This window comes from Parus major, chromosome 24 (genome assembly GCF_001522545.3).
Source record: "Parus major isolate Abel chromosome 24, Parus_major1.1, whole genome shotgun sequence".
Lineage (NCBI taxonomy): Eukaryota > Metazoa > Chordata > Aves > Passeriformes > Paridae > Parus > Parus major.
In genome coordinates, this window is record NC_031792.1 from 2,216,950 (window position 1) to 2,242,747 (window position 25,798).

Here is a 25,798-nt window from a genome sequence, read left to right on the forward strand (position 1 = left end):
ACATGACCTGTGCTGAGCTGGTGATTTTTTTCAGCATTTTCCACTTGCTTCAGCTCTTCCTGAGAGCTCAGAGCTCACCCACAAACCCAGCTGAGTGTGTGTTACATCTTCTCTCCCTCCCATCCTTATTAGAGTTGAGTTTCTTCTGGGTTGGGGTTCTCTGGAGGTGTTTTGAGTCCATAGATTAAATCCTGAGCTCCACAGCCCCTGCTGGAAGTGATGGTCCCTGGAGGGCTTTGCAAGCATCCGGCTTGCAGAAGTGCATTCCCGATCCTCAGTTTTAGGGCAGCTGGGGCCTGACTCTCTCCACTCCATGGATTTGCTGGAAAATAGCTGGGAAGAGCCAGGGAACCAGAAAGGAGCAGGGAGCTAGCTGGCTTTGTGGTGAGGTGAGTAATGTGTGAGCAGGCAGCAGCCTGGCCGGGCTTCCCCCTCTGACCTGCCCCAGCTGCACCCACACAGTTCCCTGCTCTGCCCTGCTGCTTCTCTCCCCGAAATTACACAACACTGAAGGTCGTGGGGTTCTGAGCGTTCCCAAGAGCAGCTGGGGTTGTTGATCTGCTGCTCTTGAGCCTGATGATGTGTCCAGGATGCTGGGGTTTTTTCCAGAAATGATTTTTCCACTCCTCTGGCTCAAACTGCAGGGGGTTTGTCCAAAATCAGGGGTTTATTTACTATTTTTTTTATTATTTTTTTCTTTTTCCTCTGCTGTCAATTTGTGGTTGCCAGACCAGGGGCTGGAGAAGAAAGGAGCTAAATGAGATCATTGTTCGTTGCTTTGCTCTGACACTGGTGGGACTTGAGCAGTGCCTGGGGCTTCCACAGGGCTGGGATTTTCATTGCTCTTCCATCCCTGCCTTCCCTCCAGAGCTGGACCTGGGGGAGCTGTGTCCTCAGAGCACACCAGGTTATATTTCCTCTTTGGTGCAGCACAAACTGCTCAGTGCCAGTTCAAACTGGGACTCGGTGTTTCTTGGGCAGAGCAGGGGTGACCCTTTCCTTTCTTGCAGTTTGAAAGAAGGGAATGAAAACGCTTCTTTTTCTGTGCTCAGGCATAAAATGTATTGCAAAAAAAAAATAATGAGGGGGCTCAGCAAGCCTGAATGTTGGGTCTGATCGGAAGGGAGAGATGTTGCCAGTTGTTAAACACGGCCTGAGAACAAAGTGGGTGGGTTTATTTCAAGGTCAGCACAAAGATAGAGAGAAATTTCTCTTCCCTTTTGATTGCTGGAAAAGTTGGGCTTGGAAACACAAGGCAGGAAGCCTGGGTAGTGTTTTAACCCTTGCACTGCCAGTCCTTTCAGTGTTGATGCAGCTGGATAAAACATTGTGTGGTGTTTTGGGGGGGTGGTGTCAGAATTTCCTCATGCCACGTGTTAGGTGACAAATCACCAGGTGACACAGGAAAGCGTCTGACCACAGATTTTATCTGTGTGGTTTGGAGAGCAGATTCTTCTCTGAACAAATACCAAAAGTAGGAAATGAGGGACATTCAGGAGTCTTTGTGAGGGCTCATTAAAACTCATTAAAACTTAGTTAGTGCTCAGAAAATGCTTTTTATTCCTCCTATCCCAGCACATCCTTGATTTGCCTTTATAGATACCCGAATATAAGAAGCAGCACAGCCAAATTCTCCATCCCAGCGATTTCCAGAGACAGAGGGGTTAAAAACTATAATCCCCACCCATTCAGAGGAGCTCAGCTGGCTCTGGACCTCCAGTGTGGATGCAACACCAAGTTCCCTGTGCTGTGCAAACTGATGGAATTCTGGCCAGCTGTGCTCGTTCCCTGGGGCAAAGGCTGCTGACAGTGTGCAGAATTGGGCCCAGCAGTGCTGGTGTAACCCCATGTCCCCAGCAGCACATTCTCCTGTGCCACTGCAAAGACAAAACCGGGTCCCCACAGCAGCACTGATGTCCTTAGGGGAGAGAAATTTGGCAGGAGAGCTGAATGGGCTGCAGGGAGGAAGGCACTGAAATGATTTATTTCCCTGGGAACTGGTTTCCTCCACTCGACGTGGAAACATTGCTGGGCTGGGAGCTGGACCACACAGGCTTGTAAATCCCTGCTGGAATAAACCCCAGCCAGGGGGGCTGAGCTGCTCTCACCCCCCAGATGACAGCCTCTGTGAGGACAGGGTGAGGAGGGAAGAAGTTGGATGATTTCCCTGCTCCTCTTTGGAAATGCCTTTGGTAGGGACGGGCAGCCCCGGGATTTTGAGAGCTGGGAACGCTGATTTTGTGCTGCCATGAGGAGCTGCTGTGGCCTTGCTGCAGGGCTGGTTGTTCCCTGGAGTGTTTGTCACCCAATGCCAAAGCCCAGCTGTCACTGCTCCCACTCAGGGCTGAGGATTCCCCACGCCCCCGGCCTGAGTTCATCCGGAGAGTCCCCGCTCTGCTCTGCTCTGCTGGGACTTGTTCCCTGCTGGGAAATTCTGCAGGAAGCCAGAGGTAAAGGTGCTGTTTGCTGCCTTGGCTGGGAACCCACCTTGGCGCTGATCCACTGCTTTTCCTGCCGGGAAGGAGGTGAGGAGGCCGGGCAGGGGAAGGTGCTCTCCGAGGGGGAGAAGTTTTGGTGCCTCTTGCCCTGTGGAATCTTTTCTAAGCAGCATGGTTTGGTTCCTGCTCCACATGGGGTTGCTGGAGAGCTGGGTCAAAGCCAAGCAAGGATTTGGGGCAGAGCAGGGAAGAGAAGAATCTGATTTTGCTCAGGATAGAGTGGTCACTGCAAGGTCCACTTTGGCTTTGCTCGGAGGTAAAGGTGGAATTTCTCCCCTCAGGACAACTAGTGCTACAGGAGCCAGATCCTTGAAAAAACAGCTTTTTAAAATCTATTTCAGTGCTGGCAACCTAGCCCATTCCTGCCTGTCTCAGTGCATCTCCCTTGGTGTCAACAAATGCTCTGGAAATCCCTGGCACCTGGAGTTTGGGCACAGGGAGTTGTGAATTCCTTGTCTGCATCAGCCCTGAGGAGGAAAGAGCCGGCTGGCTGAAGGCTAATTCTTAAACAGACGGATCAGGAGGATTAATCAGCTGCTCAGCACGTTCTCATTTTACAAAAATTGCCTCCAACCTGGGAAGTGCTGCACTGTTTTTAATCTCCTCTTGCCTGTGGAGGAGATTTCGGCCTGAATGCAAAACGTGGCTATCCCTGCTTGCTTTTCCCAGACTGTTCAGAGGGAATTAGAATTAAATCTGCAGCTGAGGAATATGCCAGAGTCAGCTCCTGGTTTTAGTCTGCTCATCCATGGGCCCTGCATGCTGTGGGAGCTCCCAGCTGGAAGCTGGAAGGCAGCTGGACCAAATGTGGATGGGGAATGTGTGTTGTACCAGTGGTGCCAGTGCCTCGGTGGGACATCTCCCCATTAAATCTCTCTCTCAAAAAAAAAGGTAATGATTCCATAGCAATTTCACAAGAATTTTTGGAGTCTCTTTTTTCTCAAGCCTCCTCCATGCCCTGCTCCTCGTTGTGCAGTCAACAATTGCACCAGCAAGATGATTTCTCCCGTCCTGGGGGTGGGAATGCTGTTCTTGCAGCTGTCCAGATGTGCACGGAATGGCATTCCCGTTTTCCTTCTGGCCACAGAAGAGAAGGCAGGAAATAAATAGTGGGCTCTGTGAGCTCAGGAAAGCCCAGCTGGGAAAGAGAAATGTTCCTCTCTGGGGCAGAGAGAGGCAAGGAGCAGCTCAGGAGGAGAGGGGTCTCTCTCACAGCTCTGCCTGCTGCTCTCCTGCCACCAGGAGCTGCCCAGCTCTCTGGGGAGAGGTTTGGCTGCAGGAGGTGCCAAAGGCTGGGATTGCTCTCCCTGTTCCAGTCCTGCTTAACCCTTGGAGTGGGATGGGCTGGCACCGAGGGGTGGCAGATTCCCACAGAAGAATCTGCCCCAGAAGCCAGAGGCAGGGATTGATCCCTGCAAGAATTCAGGGTTTGGTGCCAGAGCAGGACACAGGGAGGCTTTGCTGTTGACCAAGGAATTCTGTGACTCTACATGAATTAACTGTGACTGATTTCCAAGTCAGTTCTGGAAAGGACTGCAATCCATGTCATATAAAATGACAAAATTAGTGACCTGGACAGAAAAGGAAGTCAGCTGCAGCTGATCATAATGGCTCCTTCTGCCTTTAACAATTTCATTTTCACTTCTGTTCCACACCTTCAGGGATGAGTAACTTTTTCTCCACTATGCCACTTGTCAAGAGGCAAGTGAGGGAAGGCAGCAGAGGAAATCTGGGGCTGCTTACTCAGTAAGGCATGAAGATAATGGCTGTGTGATATTTGCTCAAGAAAACCAAACGAGGCTCCTTAGAGCTCTGCTTCCCTTCTTGGGAAAGCACAGAAACCCTCAGCTGTTGGATGTGGGATGTGAGCTGGCAGCAATTTGTCCTTGCCACAGTGGGACTGTGAAAAACCCTTCATTCTCTGCAGGCACCAGGGATTCTGCTGCAGGCTTTGGGGTGGCACTGGAGCTGGGACCACACTCCTGTGCTCAGGCAGCACAAGTATGAGACCTTTGGCTTTGTTTTTGGGCTGGAGCCTTTCTCTTTGACCCCAACCTCTCAATTCACCTCACTGATGCCAAAGATTTGCAGCTCTCACTCTTGTTATTTCTCTCTCTGTCAGGAGGTGAAGATTTTCCGTGCCTTAATCCTCGGGGAGCTGGAGAGGGGCCAGAGCCAGTTCCAGGCTCTCTGCTTTGTGACCCGGCTGCACCGCAACGAGATCATCCCCAGCGAGTCCATGGCAAAGCTGCGGCAGGTACGGGATCCATCCTCCCATCCAGCCAGGAATTCTCAGTTATCCTGCCTGGATTCCCATTCCCAGGCAGCTGCCTGCCTGCTCAGCTCTTCAACCCACCTCTGACCACCCCTCCTGCTTGAGGGGTTTGGTGTGAAACTGAGTTCATCAGCGGTATTGATCCTGTTCTAGGAAAGCACTTGAGATTTCGTTGAGTCTCGTTTGTGTCATGATTTAGTTCAGCCTCATTTGTGTCAGGAGTGGCTGTGAAAATCCCGGCCCAAATGAAGCCAGTGCTGATCTGGGACCATTTATCAGGACAAAACATGGAGAAACCACCACAGGCAGTGGTAAAACGTGGTGGTTTCAGTATCAACAGGTTATTTTAAAGTGCCTCTCACCCAGGCAGGGTGCAGGTGCACATCTGTTCTCACATCTGGTGCTGGCACCACATCACAATGTGCTGTAAGGAACAAGATGCACCCAGGATTGAAGTTCTGATGATTTCCCCTGCAGAAAAACCCCCGGACAGTGAGGCAGGCAGAGGAGGTGCGAGGTTTGGAACATCTCAGCATGGACGTGGCTGTGAACTTCAGCAAGGCAGCCCAGCTGAGCTCCCACATCCACAACGTGTGTGCAGAGGCCAGGGAGGCCATTTACACCCGCGAGGAGGATGTCAAGTTCTGGCTGGAGAAAGGTGAGTTCCCTGCTCCTGTCAGTGGGCTGGCACGGTGCTGGGATGGCTCCTGCCAGGTTTCTGGGGATGAGCACTGACTGTTTTGGCTCTGAGGCACGTGTGTCACCCTGCAGCAGTGTGTGTTAGCAGATCTCTCTCCTCCTGCTGGCGCTCCCCCAGTGAACCTAATTTGGGATTTAACCTTTCACTTGCTCCACCGCCCAGAGGAAAGATGTTGGCTTTGTGTCTTCTGGCTTACTCTCCCCCGGGGCCTTTTGTTCTCCTTTGGCTCCTATTCAGGTTTAAGTCCCTGGAGATGCTCTGTCCAACCTCCTCCTTGACCTGGGGACTGTGCAGAGATACCAGAGTATCTTTGGTGGCTGTTTCCTTTGGCTTTATTTTTTTGTTTTCCTTGGGCTTTTGTATTTCTCCTGCGGTTCCCATTCAGATTTGAGCACCAACAGCCCCTGGAAAAGCTCTGTCCATCCTCCTCCTCAGCCAGGGGGCCGTGTGGGGTCGGTTTTGGTGGCTCTCTCCTTTGTCTTCCCTGGGTGCTGAGCTGTGTCTGTGCTTGCTCCCGCAGGGGTGGACGGCTCCATGTTCGAGGTGCTGCCGCAAGGCTCGGACCTGCCGGAGCTGCAGCGCTGCCGGCTGTGCCTGGACCGCTGGAAGCCCTGCATCTGCAGCTACTCACTGAGCATCGAGTGGTACCCCTGCATGCTCAAGTACTGCAGGAGCCGCGACGCCGGCGGCAAGGTGTCCTCCTACAAGTGCGGCATCCGCAGCTGCCAGAAGGGCTACACCTTCGACTACTACGTGCCTCAAAAGCAGCTCTGCCTCTGGGATGAGGAAACCTAGAGCCAGGCCAGACTTCCCAGGGGTGGCTCCTCTGCCCCGGCAGGGGGCTGGCTGCTCCGAAGAAGGAATGCTGTTCACAGTGGTGCCTTGTGCTCTGTGTGTGTGCCTTTCCTCCTGTGACGCTGCCCCGTGCTGTGACAAGCAGGCTCAGCTGGCTGGGTGATGATGCTCTGGCTCCCTGGAGCAGGAGATGCAGGTTTTGGGGTGAAGCACAGGGAAAGGGGCGTGCTGCCCTGCTCTGGAGCTCAAAGGGGCACTTTCCAGCCTCGAGCTGAGCGGGCAGGGCAAGGATCTTGCTGACCTGGGTTGCCAAGCATGTCTGCCACTGAAGAACCCCCTTTGCTGCCTTCACCACCTCCTGGTGACACAACCACGGGGAAACAGCTGAATTTTGGGACCACACCCCCTGAACAAGGAAGGTTTGAAGCCCACCCAAAGCAAGAGCCTGCCTGTAGCTTTTCCTAGTGCCTGACTGGCTGATATATCCCCCCGTGGATGGAAGATACACTGGGGGATATAGCCCAGCATCCTGTGCCCCTAAAGGGCTGGTAATTAGGGCTTGAATTAATCCCTATCTAGACTAGTGAAGGCCCAACTTTTTGTGTTGGTCTTGTGACTGTTCCTCTAAGAAAGAAACATCTAGAGACTCGTGACTACCAGCCTGACCCTGTGGTTGCAGGGGGAGAGGAGGATGCCAGGTGGGTTTTGAAGAAGACAGGATTCTACATCCACGTCCAGTTTTACGTCCTGCTCTGCCAGCTATTCACAAGAAGCTCTTAAATAACTGCTTTGCTGTGCCTTGGTTCCCCCCATATGTTAAACAAGGATGACACTGAAGTTGTCCTTGGCTCTGGAATATTCCTGGAGGGATCAGACAAAAAGCGCTGGAAGTGCTGCTTGGTCCTGTGTCCTCTTCCACTCAAATTAGGACAAGCACAGAGGGGAGAGAAGCTCTTGGGGTCTTTAGGAACCTCCTGTGCCTCCTGGTGAAAAGCCTTCACAATGTGCCTTTTTGCCTAAAATACAGGAATTTTTGTGAAAGAGGAAAAAAAAATAATTTGGTCACAATTATTTTTGTATCAATCACTTAAGGGGGTGGGGGGAGAAGGGAAAGGTATTTTAATATTGGAACATGAAGTAAAACACACTTGAAATGAATTTTTTTTAAACAAATTATTTATCATTTGTAAGGTAAAATAAACTGATTTTTTAAAGCATCCTTGGCCTAAAAGTTTCTTTGTGCCTGGTACTCTGTGTGTGAAATCAGGTTTGTTCCTTTATGGGTAAGTCTCAAACCTGCCCCTGGTGAAGAGCCATGGATTTGGGGAGAACATCCAGGAATTTTTGACTCAGCATCGTGATGCTGCACCTCAAACACCCCATCCTTCCAGCCCCTCTGTGGGGAGACAGGTTTGGCTCATCCCAGGCAGTCGTGGGAGCTTTGAGCTTGAGCTGTGCTGGATAAACCCATCAGTACAAGCAGGGGCTGGGGGCTGGGGGCTGCTCCTCTCGCCCAGTGGTTCCTGAGTGTGGTAAAATATTCCTGCTGAATTCCCGTGCAGCTCCAGCTGATGAGGGCAGCACTTTGGGGCCAGCCCAGAGCTGCCGGTGGCTGCTGGAGGGAGAAACGTGGAGCTCTGATTCCCTCTAGTGTGGGGAATGCAGGGATGGGGCGAGCGCTTCCAGCATTTCTCCGCCTCGCCCACCAACAATTCACCCTTTGCCGGGGAAGGGGGAACGGGGATTTGTTCTCGGCTGTCCCGGCTCCTGCTGCAGCGGGACACGGTGGGGTTTTGTCCCTGTTCCTGGGGTTAAACCCAGCTCTGGGGCAGGTGGGCTGTGAGCAGGATGGGGTTGGATCTCATTGCCAGTGCTGCCGCCTGCACAGGGATGTTGGGATGGCCACGGGCTCGCTCTGGACACATCCCAGCGAGCCTCCACGGGTTTAGTTCGTAATTCCGAGGCTCTGGAGTAGCCGGTGGCCAGTGCAGTTCCCCGGCTTCCAGCAGTGGGTGCTGGCGGAGCGCTGCTGTGCCCGGCCGGGCTCGGGATGTCGGGATGATGTCGGGATGATGTCGGGATGATGTCGGGATGATGTCGGGATGATGTCGGGATGTCGGGACAGGGATGCTCGTGGTCCAGCCCATCCCTGCAGGATCGCACCACGTCCCCAGCCCTGCCGGAGGAGAACGCTGGGGATTTTTGTAGAGTCTCCCTGCAGTTTGTGCTTGCAAGTCCCATCCCAGGGCTGTCCCCCATAAATCAGGTGCTGCCTGCAGAGCTCATCTCCCTCCAAGAGGGGAACGAACCTCGGCAGAACCTGGAGAGGAAGAGCACGGTGCCTACAGTGAGGGAGGAGAGTCATTGATGACCACAGGGGGAAAAAAAACCCCAAAACAGCGCGTTTGATGGTGTCTGGGAGTGATTTTAGCAGTGATCAGAGTAAAACCAATCCTGCCTTGCCTGATAATCTCATTTTCACAGCAGAAAGAAGTGGTGATGCTCTCATCCATCCCCTGTTTTTTCTCTCCTGCATATCACCAAAGCTCAGGGCACCCACGGGGATGGGCTTGGCTGGCGCAGCTATTTGGTGAGAAAACCACCTAAATATTCAATTTTCCCCGCTGGTTCATTGAGCACAAAATAACAGCCAGAAAAAAGCCATTCCCAGCTGTGTCTGGGGCCAGGAGAGGGCACTGGTGCCCTGCCCGTGGCCGGGACAGCATCCTTGCCCAGAGGATGCCCGGGATTCCTGTCCGGCTGGAGATGCCACCCGGCAGAGCCGCCTTCCTGGTCGGCTCTGGAGTACGGGAAACGTGCCAGGAGAAGAGAGAGCAGAGAAACTCCTGCTTGGTGAACAAAAGGTGCTCTAATGTGGGGGAAGAAGAGCTCCCGTGGTCGCCAGCCTCTCAAGCTGGCTGGGAGCCACCAGCAAATAAATTCCCGTTTGACGCAGTGAAGGCATCTGATCACGTCAGCCTTCAGGATGGGGAAAACCCAGAGAAAAACACTCGAAAAGAGGGCGGCAGCTGCCCAGGAACGCCGCAGGGCTCAGGGCCTGAGTGGCTGGACGGGCAGGAGTCCAGCCCCTCCAGGAGCTCCACGGGAGCTGCCCGTGCCACCTCACCGCTTCCTGAAGGCTGAAATCTCCCCTTCCCTGGAAATAAATGTCAGTCTGACCCGGGAACCCCCAGTTTCCCTCCACTTTTTCTATTTATGAGTTTCCTTGAGCTCCTCCGCCCTCTCCTGCCATGTCCCGGGGATGTCCCCCCTGCCCATGCCGCGGGCAGCTCCAGCCCCAGCGCTCCGGACTGGGTTGGAGGTGAGGCTGGAGATCCTGCCCGCCCACCCATCCCTTCGGAGAAACCTGTCTTTCCAGGGAGGGAGAGCGGCATGTGGGAAAGCCGAGAGCCCTGGAACGTGAATTACCCAGGGAGAGATGAATGTGTGATAGCTCGTACCTGGCAGCTACTAATTGAGCGTTAACGCTTTCAGCAGGGCTTGGAGCGGCGCTGGAGCTCGGCCCTGTCACACGGGTGTCCCCAGGGCTGCTGGGGTCACCAGGGTGGCACATGGCAGGGACAGGGAGCAGCAGCCCGGCTCCGTCGGGGTGGCTCGGTCCCTGTCACAGCACGGAGCGTGGGCTGAGGCTCTGGCCTCTGGCCGCTTTCTGTAGAAGCCAGCGTTAGGGGATTTTTTTCTTGCCTGGCTTCCCTGGAAGTTGGTAAATATTGCAGCTTGGAACAGCAGGCATGAGGAGGAAGAGGCTGACTGTCACTTCTCTCCTTAGGGGACAGAGGTGGAGCAGGGTGTCCGTGTGCCAGCCCTGACCCTGCTCATTATCGCCAGCCAAGACAGGTTCCTTGGATGCTTTTCACTTTCCTTTTCGCGCTGTTTCGCTCCGCACCGAGGTTCGGTCCGCACCCAGACGGAGAGGACACAGCCCCAGGGCCACGAGGGTTATCGGGGCTACCCAAACGCGTCCTTCCTTCACCCCAACACCTTCCCTGGGGGTGCTGGCCGGCCGGAGGTGCTCAGGGCCGAAAGAGGGGACAGCGGGGCTTCGGGGCAGGTGCTGCTGGTGCTGCCCGAGCGGGGCCGAGGGCGGGCGGAGCGCAGCGCTTTCCTTCCTGCCCTCCTTCCCACCCCACCCCGCAGCCTGGCAGCGCTGCAGGGACTCATCCATTCCCGAGTTACTAATATGCAAATGGCAGCGTTTGCATGGGCCTGACGCCAAGCTGCTGGGTGTCAGGGCACCCGAGGGAGCCGGAGGTGGGGCGAGGCGTGGCACCGCGCCGCATGCTCACCTGGCCCTGCATGGCAACAGGCAATGGAGCTCTAGGTCCCTTCGGCAGCGGACCCACGGCCGCTTCGAGAGGCAGCGGGTGGCAGAGGAGGGAGGGCAAACTGGCAGCCCCTGGCAACCTGGGGCTGACGGCAGGAGGCTGGGCACACCGCGGATTTCCCCCCGCCGGCAGGATGGTGAACCTGGAGTCCGTGCACGCAGGTAAAGGGCACGGAGCGCACCGCGGAGCCGGGGCCGTGGGCTCGGCCAGGAAATGGGGCTTGCTCTGATTGCCGTGACCTTTCCCCGCTCCTTTCCCTCCTCTTTTCTCCCGCTGGGGCGCCTGGTGAAGTGCCCGCATTCCTGCCGGGGGATGGATGCTGCCCTGATCTGTTTCGGGGGCTGCCAAGCCGTGCCCACAATGTGGGAGCAGCGCTGCCTCTGCCAGCCCCAGCGGGGCTCAGGGAGAGCGCAAAGGGATCTCTGGTGCCTGGAAAATGAGTGTTTAGTGCCTGACCTGTGCGTCCTGTCATTGGGATGAAGCTGGGAGGAGGGAGAAGGGATAAATCCACGGAAGGATGCGGCAAGGGTGGAGGGAGGTGTGTGAGAGAGAGATGGGACACGGACTGAAAGGAGAAAAGTTGGCGACAAAGAGGGAAAAGGAGGGAGAAATGAATGAAGGAGCTGAGGGAGGCTGGGTTGAGTCAGGAATGAATGAACAGCGATACTCAAGAACTCCTTCCAGGGGTCTGATCCAGAGGTGCAGCTCAGGAGCTCTCACACCCCCTCCGAGCAGCCCCCCGGGACCAGAGCAATCCCTGCCAAATCCCCTGGAGCCGTGCTGAGCCCCTGCTCACCCTGCCCGAGCTGCCTGGGCTCAGCCCAGGGGCAGAAGCACATCGGTGGGTGATGCTGGAACTGGAGCAGGGTGCTGGCAGCCAGACCCCGACAGCCCCGTCCTGGCAGTGGGATTTTGGGATGCAGGAGCCACGTGCCCCGTTAGTGACTTTTGTCCTGGGCTTTGTGCGGCACAAAGCGCTCTGCTGGAGGGGAGGATGCATCCATCAGTCTGTGCTGGGACCATTCCCTGGGATAGCCCTGTGGGAGCCCTGCTGGTCAGGGGACACCTGCGGGCTGGTAGCCCCTCCACAAGCCCTGAGTGCCCGTGGGCTAGCAGACAGGCCTGCAGGGCAAGGTGCAGCAATGGCACCACCTCACCCAGTGTCAGCGGCACGGGTGGGCAAAGCCTTTTCTCCACAGCTGTACCCCAACCTCTCCACGGCTCTGGGATGCCTCTGTGGCCAGCCTGAGTGGGCTGGGGAACCCTGGCCACGAGGGGAGGAGGGAGGCTCGTGGTCTTGGCTCGGGGTGTGAGGACTGGTCGGAGCACCTGCTCTGGGTGTGCTTGTGTTGGTGTCTCTTGGGGACGCGTCCCCCGCAGGCTCCAATCCACCCATCCACCCATCCGCCGGGCTTGTGGGCGACTCTTTCTTCATGAGAAGATTCCCCAGATCGATACTGTGCCCTCTGTCAGAGGCAGTGGCATCGCTCCCAGGCTGGATTTGGAGCTGTGGGTGCACGCAGCACTTCCACTCCCCCAAACCATCCCCTCGTGCTGTCAGAAAGGCCAGAGCTTTAAGGAGTCTCTTTGCAGGGAAAGGAGCCCAGCACAGGTGGGAGGGGGTTTTTTCACCCCTGTACAACATCTGTTCAGTTTTGGGGTCCCTGAGCAGCTTTGAGGCCCCTCTGTAACAAGCTGCTAGCAGAGCTGTGCTCAGCTTTAACCCCAGCCTCTGTCTTGGAGGTCTTTTCCAACTTTAATGATTTTAGGAGAAGACACAGCCCCCAGGGGGGCTGCCCAGGCTCCACACACTCTCCTCTTTGCTGAGACACTTCCCTGGTGGCTGCCACCACCCCCTCCCCGGGCATTTTGGATATTTCACCTCCCTGCAGCCTCCAGAGGGGCTCAGGCACCTAAATCCCAGAACGCTCCAGGTGATGCTCCCAGCCAAGCCGAGCTCCCCCCTCCTCCACGATCGGATTCCACTTTGAAAGCCATCAGGCTGGTTCACCCTTCGCCCATGCCTGAACAGCTACGGGGAATGAGGGCTTGGGAAAGGCTTTATTTGCTGACACCGTTTGTTTCGGCAAAAATAGAGATGCAGATATATCCCCGGAGAAGTGTCTGCACTGGCAGAGCTCCTTTGGTCTGGCTGAACCACCCAGCCTGCCCCTACCCCAGCTCTGTTTGGGAGCTGGGGCAGAGCAGCACATTTTTAATATGGCCCAGGCCGCAGTGGCGGCTCCTAATAGGGCTGTGGTTAAGAGTTAGGCAGTCTTAAGCCGGGTTATTTTTCCCAGAGAGGTTTTTGGTTGTTTTTCTTTCCAAGCTTGATTGTCCTGTGTGTATTGCTAAGCTGGCAAAGCTGTGTGGAAGGAGCTGGACTCGCAGCCTGCCCTGTCTGAAGGTGGTTTTTAGGATGGAGCAGGGGTCAAAGCTGGGTTTGCATTGAGTGTCCATGAAAAGGTGTTGGCTACATTTAGATTAGGAAGTAATTGCTCTGTGTGTCTGCTCCTTGTTCCCAAGGATCCCTTGGAGGGTGCTGGTGCTGCACTGCTGTCCATAGGGACACAACATCTGCCCTAAACCTTAAACCTCTCACATCAGCAGGCAGAGTTTTCCTTTTCTTCCTGATTATTTTTCATTTTTTGTTCTTTTTTCCCCCCCTACAAGACATTCAAACTGCAATAACTTGTGCACATCTCCAGAAGGATCTGAATCTCGCTGAAAATAAAATTCCTGTGCATGGGAATCCCAGGGCATCTCCTTATCTCCGGGCTGCAGGAGGAGGGGATTTACCTGGAGGATAACATGTGATATGCAATCAAGTTGCGGCAGCAGCTCCTCCTTCCCTCCCCACCCAGCCCAGTTGTAATGGCAGAGGGGTGTGGGGGTCACTCCTGCAGGAGGGACAGAGCTTTTCAGGCTCTGCTTCTCTTTCTGCCCTTCCCCAGCTCAGTCTGAATTGTTCCAGCTCTCGCTCTCCCGGGAATTAGATATTTTCTTTCCCCAATTTTATTTTTTTTTTTAAACAAGCTTTCAAGCTGTCTCACCAAAGCAAGCACCAAACTTCTGCAGGCTTTTAGATTTTTTTTTTCTTCCTCTATTTTATGAGAACTTGCCTTTTTTTTTTTTTTTTTTAATACTTTTTGGCAGCCAGCAAAACTTTGTGCTTTGTAGATTGCCTAAGTTAGGGTCCCTTGGCAGTGGTACAAGACAAGAAGATGTTTATAGCTGATGGTAATTGCTCTTCCTGCAGTAGAAATGCTTAGAAGCCCCACTAAACGTTCATGTCTTAATTGCAGAGGGTTTATTTGAAGGAAAAAAAAAAAAAAAATCCCACAACTCTTTTCTCCCTCTTTTTCCCCCTTAATATAATTTAAGGAAAGGAAGTTTCTGAAGTATGTGAAAGTTTCTGCGCTCTGGTATAAAATCCTGATTTTTTTTCTACCTTTATTCATTTGCTGGAGAAAGTTTCAGACTTTCAACTTGATCAAAGCCATGAAATCTTGGCCAAAAAACCAGATTATCTGCTGTTTGCACACGAGGGAAACTTTGAATATGGGAGAAGAAAACCTGCACACACACAAAGCCCTGCCTGTTTTGGTGTGAGCAAAAGAGGGAAATGGGGATAAAAATCCAACGGGGCTGCTCTCATCCGTTTGGGAATAACAAAAGGTGGATATGGGGAAGAGGAAAAGGGTTTGCATGATGCTTTTAGGTGGCTTCCACCTGCCTTCCCTACCCCAGCAAAACCACAGCAAACACTGGCCCAGCTTCCCCGCTGTTGTTATTCCCCGATGCAAATGGGAAGAGTCTGTGGCCGGGATTGGCTGCAGGAAGCACATGCAAATCACTCCAATAATAAAAAATTATCTCATTTTTTACCTTTTCTTTTTATTTTTTTTTTTGCCCCCTCTAACTAGTCTGGAAACAGTTAAAATTCCCATGGAAAGTGCGGAAAAGCTGAGGGGGTGTCCATCTGAATTTGAATAGATATCCCCCCTTTCCCCCCTTCTCCCACCTCTGTGTCCTTGGCCTCTTTTAAGGAGGAGATGAGCAGCCCAGTGTGATGTTGACCATTCCCACCTTTCCTTGCAGCTGTCCCCGAAGGAGAAAGTGGCCCCGGGTGTGGCGGCAGTCATCACTTCAAGGGTAAATGACAAATTCCTTGGCGTGGGTGAGGATGGGGGAGCTGGAGGGGTTGGGGACAGTGCTTTGGGGCAAGGCAGCTTCTGGGGGGCTTGTGAGGAGTGTGAGCACCTGCATGGGACTGGGAAGAGCAGAAATAAAGTGCAGGTAGAGGCAGTGGGAAATGCAAGATGAGTTTGAGCCATCTCGAAGGACAGGGAAGGGGTCTGGGAGAAAGCTGGAGGGATCCCCAGGTGTGGGAGGATGTGTCACTGCCAGACCACCACGGCAGGTTTGGGAAGCCTGAGCGGGGCTGGGCAGCTCCCAGTGCTGAATCCACCCCTTTATCCCGTGGCTGAGGAGGGATGAGAAGGGTGAAAACCCCACAGCAAACTGGGGAGGGGGGACAGGAGTGAGGGGGCTGCAAAGAGCAACAGGAGGGAAAGTGCATCCTCAGAGCTGATGAATATTCTAGTGCCTGGATGTTGAGGAATCAGAAATTTGAAAGTCTGATGGTTTATTATAATTACACACATTCATTTGTGCTGTTTAGTGGAAGCCACATGTGCCTGTTGCCTGGGACTGTGACCTGTTATTAAAATCAGTTGTGCCTCCTTTTCCAGAGATCAAGATGAGCGGGGATGCGGCAGATTCCACAGATACCCGGCACGAACCTGACCAGGTGGAGCCAGGTAAGGAGGGCCTGGGGTGGCAGGGGCAGGAGAAGGAGAGGAAAGAAAAGAAAAATTAAGGGGAAAAAAAAAAAAAAAAGGGAATGTGGGTGCTGGAAGTTTCTCCCCGTGCTTTTTTCTCGGCTCCTGTTGCTGCTCTTGCAGCCTGGGAGTTGATCAGGAATGCGCTCCGGGCTAGGATTGCGCTGGTATCTTGATCAGCGATGCAAGATCCCTTGTGTGTGACTGCAGCGAATCCCTGAGTGCCTCCCTGATGTCCTCAGTGGGTTTGACATGGAAATTCGCTCACGCCTCTGCCACAGCAGTCGTGCCTTTGGAACAGTCCTGGTGCACTCAGCTTAGCTCTGTATCACCCAGGGGCTGTGCCAGGAGCTTTTCCTTAGGGAAAACAGCATTTTTCGGGCTCTGTGTGGGGGGGGGAGAAAATGGGAGGGACTTTGGGAATAACCAAATCCAGCTGAGGAGTTCCAGCAAGAAGGGATGGAGAGGAGTGGTTGGGTTTCTCACCTCACACCTGAGGCTGCGCAGGCTCCAGCTCCTCCACATCCCTCGGATCTGGAATGCTGAGGCCCAGGGTGATCCTTTGAAGATGACAGTGATGGTGGGAGCACTGATTTCTGCCCACCACGAGGTGTAACAGGCACCCGAAAAATCAGGTTTGTGTTTTCAGGCTGCCTGAAGTGAGATTTGAATATAAGGCCTGAGCCCTGTAATTTCCCCAGGGGCCGTGGTCACATCCCTTTTTAGGCAAATGAGCAACAATAAGAAATCATTTTAGCACCCACTAGGTACAGCAAATTGAGATTATTAAAAGCTGTGCTATAGGCTTACAACACCTTTTGAAACAACAACTGGCAGAGAAAATGTAGAAAAATCAAATATTCTCTGAGTAACGAAGAGCCCTAAGCTTGGGCCAAGGGGATGTGTAAGAGCAGGAGAAAACTTTGCAAGGAATTATAAAATTTGAGATAACTTAGGAAAAAAAAAAAAGATATTTTGGGTAAGCAATAGAATTCCAGGTTTTAAAGGGACTAACCCCACCCCTTGATTTAGAAATCCTCTGTGCCCTTGGCTGTTAAGATGGGTTATTTGACATAATCTAAAATAGAGATAAAATCTGCTTCTATTCACATCCGTGAACTCTGATTGACTTTGGCCAGCTCAGCTCCTGCTCGGGGCTCTCAAATCACCCCAAGTTGGGGTTTGGGATAAACGAGCAACAAAACACATCCCCAAACCAAAATCTCCTCCAAAACACCCTGGGAGCTGTTACAGGGCCTTAAATTGGGAACTGGAACCCCCTGAAATATTTGGCTCTCATTGAGGGGTGTCAGGATGAATCAAGATTAAGGAAAATGGGGATTTAATTCTGGTATTGGCTGTTATTAAATGCAGTGGGAGGCTCTGGCTGCTGCTGCTGGAGTCAGAAGTGTTAAAGCAGAAGCTGGCAGCACGTTTGGTTGGATAAAATACGGGTTTTGGGGGTTTTTTTTTTCAGCTTAAGCATCCCAGACAGCCATTAGCGTGAGCTGCAGCGCCCCTTTTTAGTGGTAATTGAGAAGAGAAAGCAGAGCAGTGAAGTCAATTTGTTTGAAAATAACAAAAAATGTTCGAGGCAGCGTTCTCTCTTCAAATCAAGCAGGGAAATCAGGACGAGTAAATCGCCTTCATTTGCAAAGAGTGCCACAAAGAACCTGTTTAAATCGCTTTTTTATTTATTTATTTTAATTTTTAATTTTTTTTCTGAGGCTGTCCCGGTGATTTTTTTTGTCTGTCCGGGTTCTTCTGGGAAAGGTGACACTGCAAAGGGCTGGGAGGTTCTTTGGGGGTCCCCAGCAGCAATCACAGCCCCTCCTGAGGCTGCCAGCTTTGGGGACACCTTGTAGGACCCTGGGGGGTGGCATCACCCTCTCACTCACCTGTCCAAGGTGCAGCTCAGGGTACCTCACCCAAACCCTCTCCGAGTTGTTTCCTCTCTTCTTTCAGCCCTTTCTGTTTATAAACAACAAAACTCTCTTTGTGCCGAGCTTCCCGGGAAGTTTTGGTGCTCCCCTGCACGCGTTGTTGGAGGAATATTTACTGCAGCTCCAAATAGCGGCGTGTTTTGGTTACCTGCTTCATGTGGGAAAAGGCTCCGTGTGTTTTCTGATGACTCATTAATTGAATTTCCCATTTCCTACTCAATCCACACGGCTCCCCAGGAAGCTCGTTCCCCCCGCAAAGGAGGGAAAATTAACAATACTCTTACCAAATTAACAATACCAGACCTAGAAATCCTCCTAGGTGCAGGTACCCAGAGGTTTCTCATCACCAAAAGATGTGGGCTGGCTCCAAGAATTTGGGAAAAGAAAAAAGGAGGGAATTAAGTATCAAAATCCTTTTGTAAACCGAGCCCTTGATCTAAAGCTGATGCCTAAAGATCTGATGGGAAGTGTCAGTAGCAGAAGCATAATCTCATCCTTTCATATCCCCGCCAATTCCAGGTTTAGAAGAGAGGAAAAAAAACGGGGTAATTTGGGGCATTGTTTTACTTTGAAAGTGTTTGAAATAATTGTGGGGGGTTTTTCTTTTTTGAGAAAATTGTTAAAATCGTTCACTTTTCATAGGTGGTTTGGAGAGCTCAGTGCTTTTTTCTTTTTTTATTTTTTTTCCTTTTCATCCACACCAATTTAATAGAAAATGTTTCAGGGGTTTTAAAAAAAATATATATATTCTCCAGAAACTTGTGGTTTTTTGATCCCAAATCCCCCGCTTACAGTGAAATTATGCCATTTTACAAATTATTATTTAAAATATATATAATTTTTAAGGGTTCTCACTGCCAAGCCCTGTGAATATTAATCCTTCCTTTACTTCAGCTCTGAATTTTTTTAATCATGTGTGTGTTGGGGGGAACAGGCAGTTGCTCCCACGAGGGTTGGTTTGCCTTCCCCATCACCCCGGAGATGCGGGGCAGGCTGATCAGGGATCAACCCTTTGCTTTTAGGGCCCTTTTCCCCTTTCCCTGCGTGATTCCAAGCCTTGGCATCGTGGCCGGGCTCCCAGGCGAGCCTCCATGGGGGGTAATGAAGAGCAGCGAGTTTTCTGCTTGGCTCGGAGCTCTTTTCATCTTTTTTAAACTGATGAAAGCCATGCCAGCGAGAGCTCGGCGCTGATTTTTTTGATGGGAACTGTGGGGGCTTGGCAGTGCCGAGTGTCGCCCCTGGTCCTGCGGCCCCGGGGGCAGAGATCTCCCCCTTCTTGTGGTTTATCTAAGCCCTGCTATCTGATGCAACAGAACGCTGAGGTGGGACTTGCCCCTGTCTGTCTGTTTGTTTGTGTCAGACACTTGTTCCCCGCTTATCTCCTCCATCAAAACAGGTTACACCAAGCAGAGCTACTTCCCTTTGATTTCATCTGTTGAGGCTATGGGGGGGAAGCCAAAGCTTTTACAAAAAGGGCGATAGGGAAGCGCTTCAAACACAACCACGGGGAAGGGAATAGCTGCAGGCACCGCCAGCATCTGCCCTCCCCACCCTGGAACCCGCGGAGATGGGCACTGCCAGCAGCCCAGGGTGGGCACCCCAGCTCCGGGGGGATGTGGGGTGCCCCATGGGACAGCCCTGTGGAGAGGGTTTGGGCGGCTCCTGGGATGGGGAGGTTGGCTGAGCCAAGGGAAGTTTAGGTTGGATGTCAGGAAGAAGGTTTTTACAGAAAGGGTGATAAAGTATTGGAATGGTCTGCCCAGGGAGGTGGTGGAGTCGCCATCCCTGGATGTGTGTAAAACAGACTGGATGTGGCACTCGGTGCTGTGGTTTAGTTGGGGTTTTTGGGCTGGGTTGGACTCGATCTTGAAGGTCTTTTCCAACCTGGTGATTCCATAATTCTATGGTTCTGTGTTTCCATGATTCCATGGCTGAGCCTGGGAGCTGCAGGAGGAGTGATGGGGACAGAAGGCTGGCTGGCTTGGTGGAGCTCTGGGCTCGTGGTGGCCATGGGAACAGGGTTATCTCTCCCTCACAGCTCGGATAACTTTTCTGAGTGCTTTAGGATCCCGACCAGGGAGGGACCCACAGGATCATCCAGGGCAGCTCCTGGCCCTGCTCAAACACCCCCAAATCCCTGGCAGCGCTGTCCAAAGGCTCCTGGAGCTCTGGCAGCCTCGGGGCTGTGCCCATTCCCTGGAGAGCCTGGGCAGTGCCAGCACCCTCGGGGGAAGAACCTTTCCCTGAGATCCATCCCAAATTCCCCTGGCCCAGCTCCAGCCATTCCCTGGGTCACAGAGAGCAGAATCAGAGCTGGCCCTCAGCCACGTGTCACTTCTCCCCTGTGGAGAGCACTCATGCAGCAATCCATCCTCTCAGGGGCTGCAGTGCTGCATCTGCTCCTGAGCATCCCTTGTGAGGAGCTGCTGCTGTGCCACCCATCCCTGCGGGTGCCGTCCTTCCCCTTGGTGCCCACTGGAGCCTGCAGCAAGGTGTCAGCACGGGGCACCTCCCTGTTCCACAGGACAGCTCTGAAACTGGACACCAGAACCTCCAGCCCGGCCAAATCCCCTCCCAGTGCCAGCGTTTTGCATTAAATCTGTGGCAGGGCAGATGGAAAATCAGAGGCTTTGCCTCAGTCTGCCTCTGCCACAAACCGAATTGAGCTGTCAGGTCCCAGGTCCTGCTCTCTTCTCACACCTCTCTGCAGGGTGTGAGCTGTCTGCAGGTGCTGCTCTGCCCAGGGATGGCTCTGGAAAGGTGGCTCTTTGTGGCACAGTCTCTTTGGAAGGTGATGGATCATGTTGGGATAAGGTTTGGAGGTCCTGGCCTCTGTGTCAGCCCCTAACTGAGGTGAAAGGATCGAGCACACAGGTGAGGGATGGCAGATTGGGCTGAGGGGTGCTCAGCCCGTGCTGCCTCCCAGCTTTTTTATTTTTTATTTTTTTCAGGGAGCTTTTTTTCTCCTTCTGCCTTTTGTTGTTCCCTCCTCAGCCCGGGCTGGAAGCAGCTTGCCAGGCCAAAGTCTTTTGAGGAAACTTGGCCTCTCCCGGCCCCACGCTGAGCTCAGTCCTGGGCTACGCCTTTGCTCCCCAAGGCTGGCTCTCCCTCGTGAAACTTTCCTCAAAGCCTCCAGGATTTCTCTGGTCTTTTCCCCCTGCAGCAATGCACAGCCCCAGGACAAGTCCCGGGTAAATGAAAGCTGCAGCGGTTGGGCTGGAAACAGCTGGTTGCTATGGCAATTGGGGCTGCTCGGGATTTGCATAAGGCTGATGATTTTCATAGCACAGCCACATTTAAGGCAAGCAGGAGAAATTTCCATATTCCCAGCTCCGAGTCAGTTGGGGCGTGGGGGAGGCCAGGAGGGGGATATTTGAAATTCAAATGAAGGTGATTAGGGTTTGAGGTTGGGTTATTTTATTTTTTTTTCTTAAACATCCCATTATGGAAGAGGATAAAAAAGGATGGGGAGGGGAAAGGGGAACAAAAGGCTGGTTTGACTTGAATTAGAGGGGCAAAGGAAGAGCTGGTCTGATCTGCCTCTTGCCTCTGGTCTAGGAGAAGAGACTTGCCCTCTCCCAGCAGCTGCAGGTGAAATGTTTTCCGTGGGAACAACTGCTGCCCTCGGGTTTCCTTCTGGAAGGTGCCCAAGTCTCCCACACTCGCTGTCCTGCTCTCCCCCTTGCCCTGCCCCACACGGAGGGGCTGCAGAGGGACCAGGGGACGGGACTTCTCGGAGGCACTGCTGACAGAGGGAAGGCATTTCTATAACCCAGGGGTTATAAAAGCTCTTGAGTGTTCAGTGAAAGCTTCCTCTGGAGTCTGGAGCTGTCTGAGTCAGCACAAGATTCGCTTTTGCTCACCAGCCTTGGCTTTTCCATGGGGATGCTCCGATGGTTTGGGTTTTTGTGTCTTTGGAGCAAAGAGTTCAGATTAGAACTTCAGCCTTACCTGGCTGCCTCAAGAACTCCCCATCCTGCTCACACTTTAAAAAGCACTTTTTAAGCGCCTTGGGAGCATCGAGTGTCCCAGCAGGGCGTGTGGGAATCCAGGGAATTGACTAGTGCCTGCTCAGCTGCAGTTCCTCCTGCCCCAGTACTGGTGGGAGCAGCTGGAGGGAATCAGGGGTGGCCACTCTGTGGGGAAAAGGTGATTTGAGCGAGGTCCCAGCCTTCAGGGCCTCCTGCTGGCTCTGGGAAAGTCACTGGTGTGGCTGCTGGGAGCAGCAGCATGAAGGCCATGCCTTGGTTTTTGCCTGGATTTCCAAAGTCAGTGGACATCCTGGGGAGTGTTTCGTGCTGAATATCTTGTTTTGCTTATTCCTTCAGTGCAGGTGAGCTTTTGGCTTCATTTACAGCTTGTGGGACAAGTACTGGTTATAGTTACAGGAATTGCCACCCTTTTCTCTACCAGCACTTGGGCAATCTCTTACCTTCACACCTTGTTTGAGGTGAGAGATTTGAACAGTGAATTTATCAGAAATGCCCCTTGAAAGTCACCCTACACCCGGCCTGCTCTGCCAATCTCCTGTAGCATTGCGCTTCATCAGATGGAGTGCAAAAATCTCCAGGATAGGTGAGATTAATCTTAATTTTAGGTATTCAATCCTCTGAGGCTTCAGCCTGACCCGCTCACCCCAGGCAGTCCCTGATGGAAACGGGGATCTCCAGAGGGTGATTCATCCCTGTGCCATCTATCTCAGGGGCAAGAGGATTTGCCCTCTGGAAGCTCCTTCTTCCTCTGCCTGGCTGCAAAGGGAGCCTGGAGCAATTGGCTCCCACTGAGGCACCTGAAAATTTCAGACATCTCAGGCCAGGAGGCCGAACCCCTGCGTGGTGTCTGCCTGGCACTGCTCCCCCAGCGCCCTTCAGCCCTTCCCCATTTCCCTCCCAAATGTGCAGCAGCAAACTGATTCCCTGCGGGAATTCTCCAACACCTGCTGCAGGCTGGAATCACCTCCTCATCCCCCCGTCCCTCCAGAGCGTGGGGTGAGTTCAGTGCCTGGGAACAGGGATGAGCCCTGTTGGAGTGGCCAGGTGAGAAGTGTCACTCCCTGGAGGTGACACCTGCCCGTGTGAAGATGAAGGCCACCCTGATTTTACTTTTCCCCCATTAAGGTGCTTTTATCCTGCAGGGCTGGACTGGCTCTGCAGCTCTGCTCCCCATGGATCCCTCGCCCTGGGTTTTCCAGGGGGGAACAGCAGCGGGTGGGGGGAAGCTGCCCGGAACTGCTGCGCTGCTCCCATCCCCAGAGAAACCTCCCCAGGCAAACTCGCACCAGATCTGATGCCAGGGCTATGCAAAACAGCTGCCAGGTGAACCAAGGAGAGCAGCACAACCCTGGGCTGCCGGGCTCGGGGAGCCAGCTGAGCTTATCACTGCTTTTCCAAACAGCCAGGAGCCGAGGGTGAAGCCTTGGTGATGGGCGAGCTGCTGGGAATTGATGGGGCTCCAAGCAGCCTTTCCCCGTTGAAATCCCAGGGCTTCCCCAGCCCCGTGGAATTTCAGGAAGGGGAGGACTGATCTAGCAGATTCTGGAGGTTCTGGATCCCACTGTGTCTGGCTCGTGCAGCAAAAATTGAGTTGTTGGCTGGGCTGAAGCTCCATTAAAATGAGTGGAGTTCTGGCAGCTTGCAGCAGGAGAGAGAATCTGCTGCCACTTACACTTTTCTTTCTTTTTATCTCCTGGAGCTAGAAAAGATTAAATCTTAAGTGCAGATTGTTTGAACAGCTCGTTCCTTTAAGGAGAGAAATGACTGCTGCAGTGCGAGTCCTGATGTTGACAGAAACTGGGAGGAAGCCGAGGCTATTTTTATAAAGCATTTGTAGGAAAGAAAGTTACAGTTCAACTGAAAGAGGAGAGCTATTATCCCTATCACACCCAAACCTTGGCTCGCAGCTGCAATCACCTGAATTTTACATTTACTGAAACAGAAAAAGAAGGGCCAGATTTGTTTGCAAATAAATCAGTGCCCAAACACTGGTTGGTCCTGCAGAGATTTGTGTATCCAGCTCCCATTTACATAACCACTGGGAGCAGAAATCACCCCTCCCAGTTTTAAACCTCTCCCTCTTGGACATCTAAGGCTGAACTGGTTGCCCCTGGGTCCCTTTGGAGTCAGTCAGGAGGAATAGTCATCTCCAGAGGGCCATTCCTGCCGGGGAGATGGGCGGCTGAGATAGGTGCAGGAATGGCCTCTGGAGGTGCCTGCTGCTCCTTCTGTCTGCCCAGGGAGCTCCCTCCGCCTCAGACACCCCACTCAGTGCCAGCCTCCAGGAATATTTGCTCAGCTGGCACAGAATTCCCGGCCGGGGTGCTCCCAAATCCCCCCGTTGTTGATCTGCAGGGACGTGGAGGATGCCGTGTGTGGCTCTGTAGGAGAGGAAGGGACAAAGAGAAGGCCTGAGTGTGTCAGTGCTTGTGGAGGGAGGGAAAAGCTGTGCTGGGGGATGTGGGGCTGTGCAGGGAAGCTCTGTTCCAGCCACACCTCTGGGGTTCCAAGCTTTGGGGTGAGTGCTGGTGACTCAGCCGTCGTCACTGGGACCCAGGGATTCCCCTGCAGCTCTCTGAATCTTGCCTCATCACCACGCTGCGCCCGAACGTGAGCGAAACTCCTGTCTCCAAGAAACCTGGAGATTACCTTTTCCTTCCTGTTCTATTTTAGCAGCTGGGAACTTTTATTTCCTCCTTCCCTCCTGGCTTTGCTTCCCTTCAGCTGCTGCCTCCAGATCGCATCAAACACCCCCCCCACACCCCGTGGGGGTTTCAAAGGTAGAAACTGCAGGCCTTGAAGATGCTCCTGCGGTCCTGCTCAGGTGTGTGGATGCTGATTGTGATCATCCATTAACGCTATCAGCATTCCCATCGCTGGATTTGCCCTCCTTGGCTTTTGGGGCTGGAAGGGAGCTGGAACGCAATGAATGAACCCCATTCCTGGGGAGGGAGCAGCTGGAGAGAGCTGGACAGGGAGCAGAGGGGGTTGGAGCGAGGGAATTACACGGGGAAAAGAGATAAAGGGCTGGGAGACAGCAGGCTGGGAGGAAGGCAGGGTGGAAATGCAGCCAGGCTGGGAGGAGAGGGCTCAGAGCTGGTTGGGATGCAGAGGGTGAGGAGATGGAGCAGATCTCAAATTGAAGGGGAAGCTCAGAGCTGGTTGAGGTGCAGAGGGTGAGGAGATGTCAAATTGAGGGGGCAGCAGCTCGTTCTGCCGTGGCCCTGCTCTATAGCACAGTCCCACAGCTCCGCTTCCACAGTCAGTGATTTTTAAATGTCACAGATTAAATCTCCAGGGCTGTTTCTAGACAGCAGAGAGCAGCCACAAAGCTCTGTTATCCCTGACTCTCCAATGTTTTGCCATCTGTGGATAATTGTACCGAGAACGCTCCCCCTCAGGATCCACGCTGATTCACCTGGGAATACTCTGTGCATGGAAAATGCTGTGCTGGGATAGCATAAAGGATTGTTCAGTCAAGGAAAGTCCATGGCAGAGCTGGATTCACCCTCCTGCATGCCCAGCCTCTCCCAAGCACTTTCCAGCTCTTTGCAGGAGCCCTGAACTGCTGGAAAACACGATGTGTTGGAGCTTGATCAGATCACAGGGCACGGGTTCTGCTTCATGGGGAACGTTATCCTGGAAAAAACAGCAGGAGCGGGAGGCCCGGGGGCTTGTGCCGGTGGGATGTGAACAATTCCAGGCTCCTCATCACCAACTCGGCTGGACTGGCAGGGAATGGCTTGGGGAATGTGCTGCAAAGGGAAGGGGTGTCTTGGGGTTGCCTGTGCAGCTCGAGAGCTTCGTGGAATCCCTTAAAGCATTCAGATCTGTGGAGAGCACAACCTTTGCTCTGTGATGTTCCTGATGAATTTGGCAGGTGTGATGGCGGGAGGGGGGGATGTTTATCATCAAAGGGGAATGAGTGAAGGCCTGTGCGGTACCTTCAGGCTGAAACCTGTCTGATTTTTCCCCCTGTGCCTGCCAATCTCTTTTGGAATCAAGGAGACGCCTCTTGAGCACAACCCCACGGCACCCTGTGTTCCTCCAGATATCCCGTAATTACGCGGTGCCATGCGGGTTCCTGAAGATCCCGGGCCAGCAGCCCTGGCCACCTGCTTGCTGGCCTTTCCCACAGTTAGCCCTGGATTTCCCTGGAGATTTGTGATGTCCTCCAGCTCACCTCTTCTGGAATCTCCCTCGTGCTCAGCGAGATTTCCCCCACCCTTGGCCAGGTATCTCCCAGGCAGGAACACTTTTATTATCCCTCAGCAAGGGCTGGCACCACCAAAATGCTGCAGAATCCTTCATCCTTCCATTTCTGCACCCTCCTCCTCCCCTCCTTGCTCTCCCAGGGCCAATTTTTTGGTTATGTGCATTCCAGGTTCTGGAAAGCTCCCACCGG

The 25,798-nt window shown here is 53.2% G+C and overlaps 2 protein-coding genes across 2 annotated transcripts in view; both read left to right on the forward strand.

Moving 5' to 3' along the window:
- The first annotated feature begins 416 nt into the window (after positions 1–416).
- On the forward strand, positions 417–7,485 carry OAF (out at first homolog). The gene is made up of 5 exons (XM_015649940.2): positions 417–3,389; positions 4,426–4,499; positions 4,621–4,755; positions 5,251–5,431; positions 5,994–7,485. Exons 1-5 carry the CDS (start codon positions 3,317–3,319, stop codon positions 6,266–6,268), a joined length of 738 nt encoding a protein of 245 aa, XP_015505426.1. The 5' UTR covers positions 417–3,316; the 3' UTR covers positions 6,269–7,485.
- A 3,082-nt stretch (positions 7,486–10,567) lies between these two features.
- Positions 10,568–25,798, forward strand: part of POU2F3 (POU class 2 homeobox 3) — a 37,819-nt gene continuing 22,588 nt past the window's right edge. The window contains exons 1-3 of the mRNA XM_015649603.2: positions 10,568–10,775; positions 14,716–14,769; positions 15,369–15,437. Coding sequence (XP_015505089.2) covers positions 10,568–10,775; positions 14,716–14,769; positions 15,369–15,437 — 331 coding nt within the window. The remainder of the gene's footprint in view (positions 10,776–14,715; positions 14,770–15,368; positions 15,438–25,798) is intronic.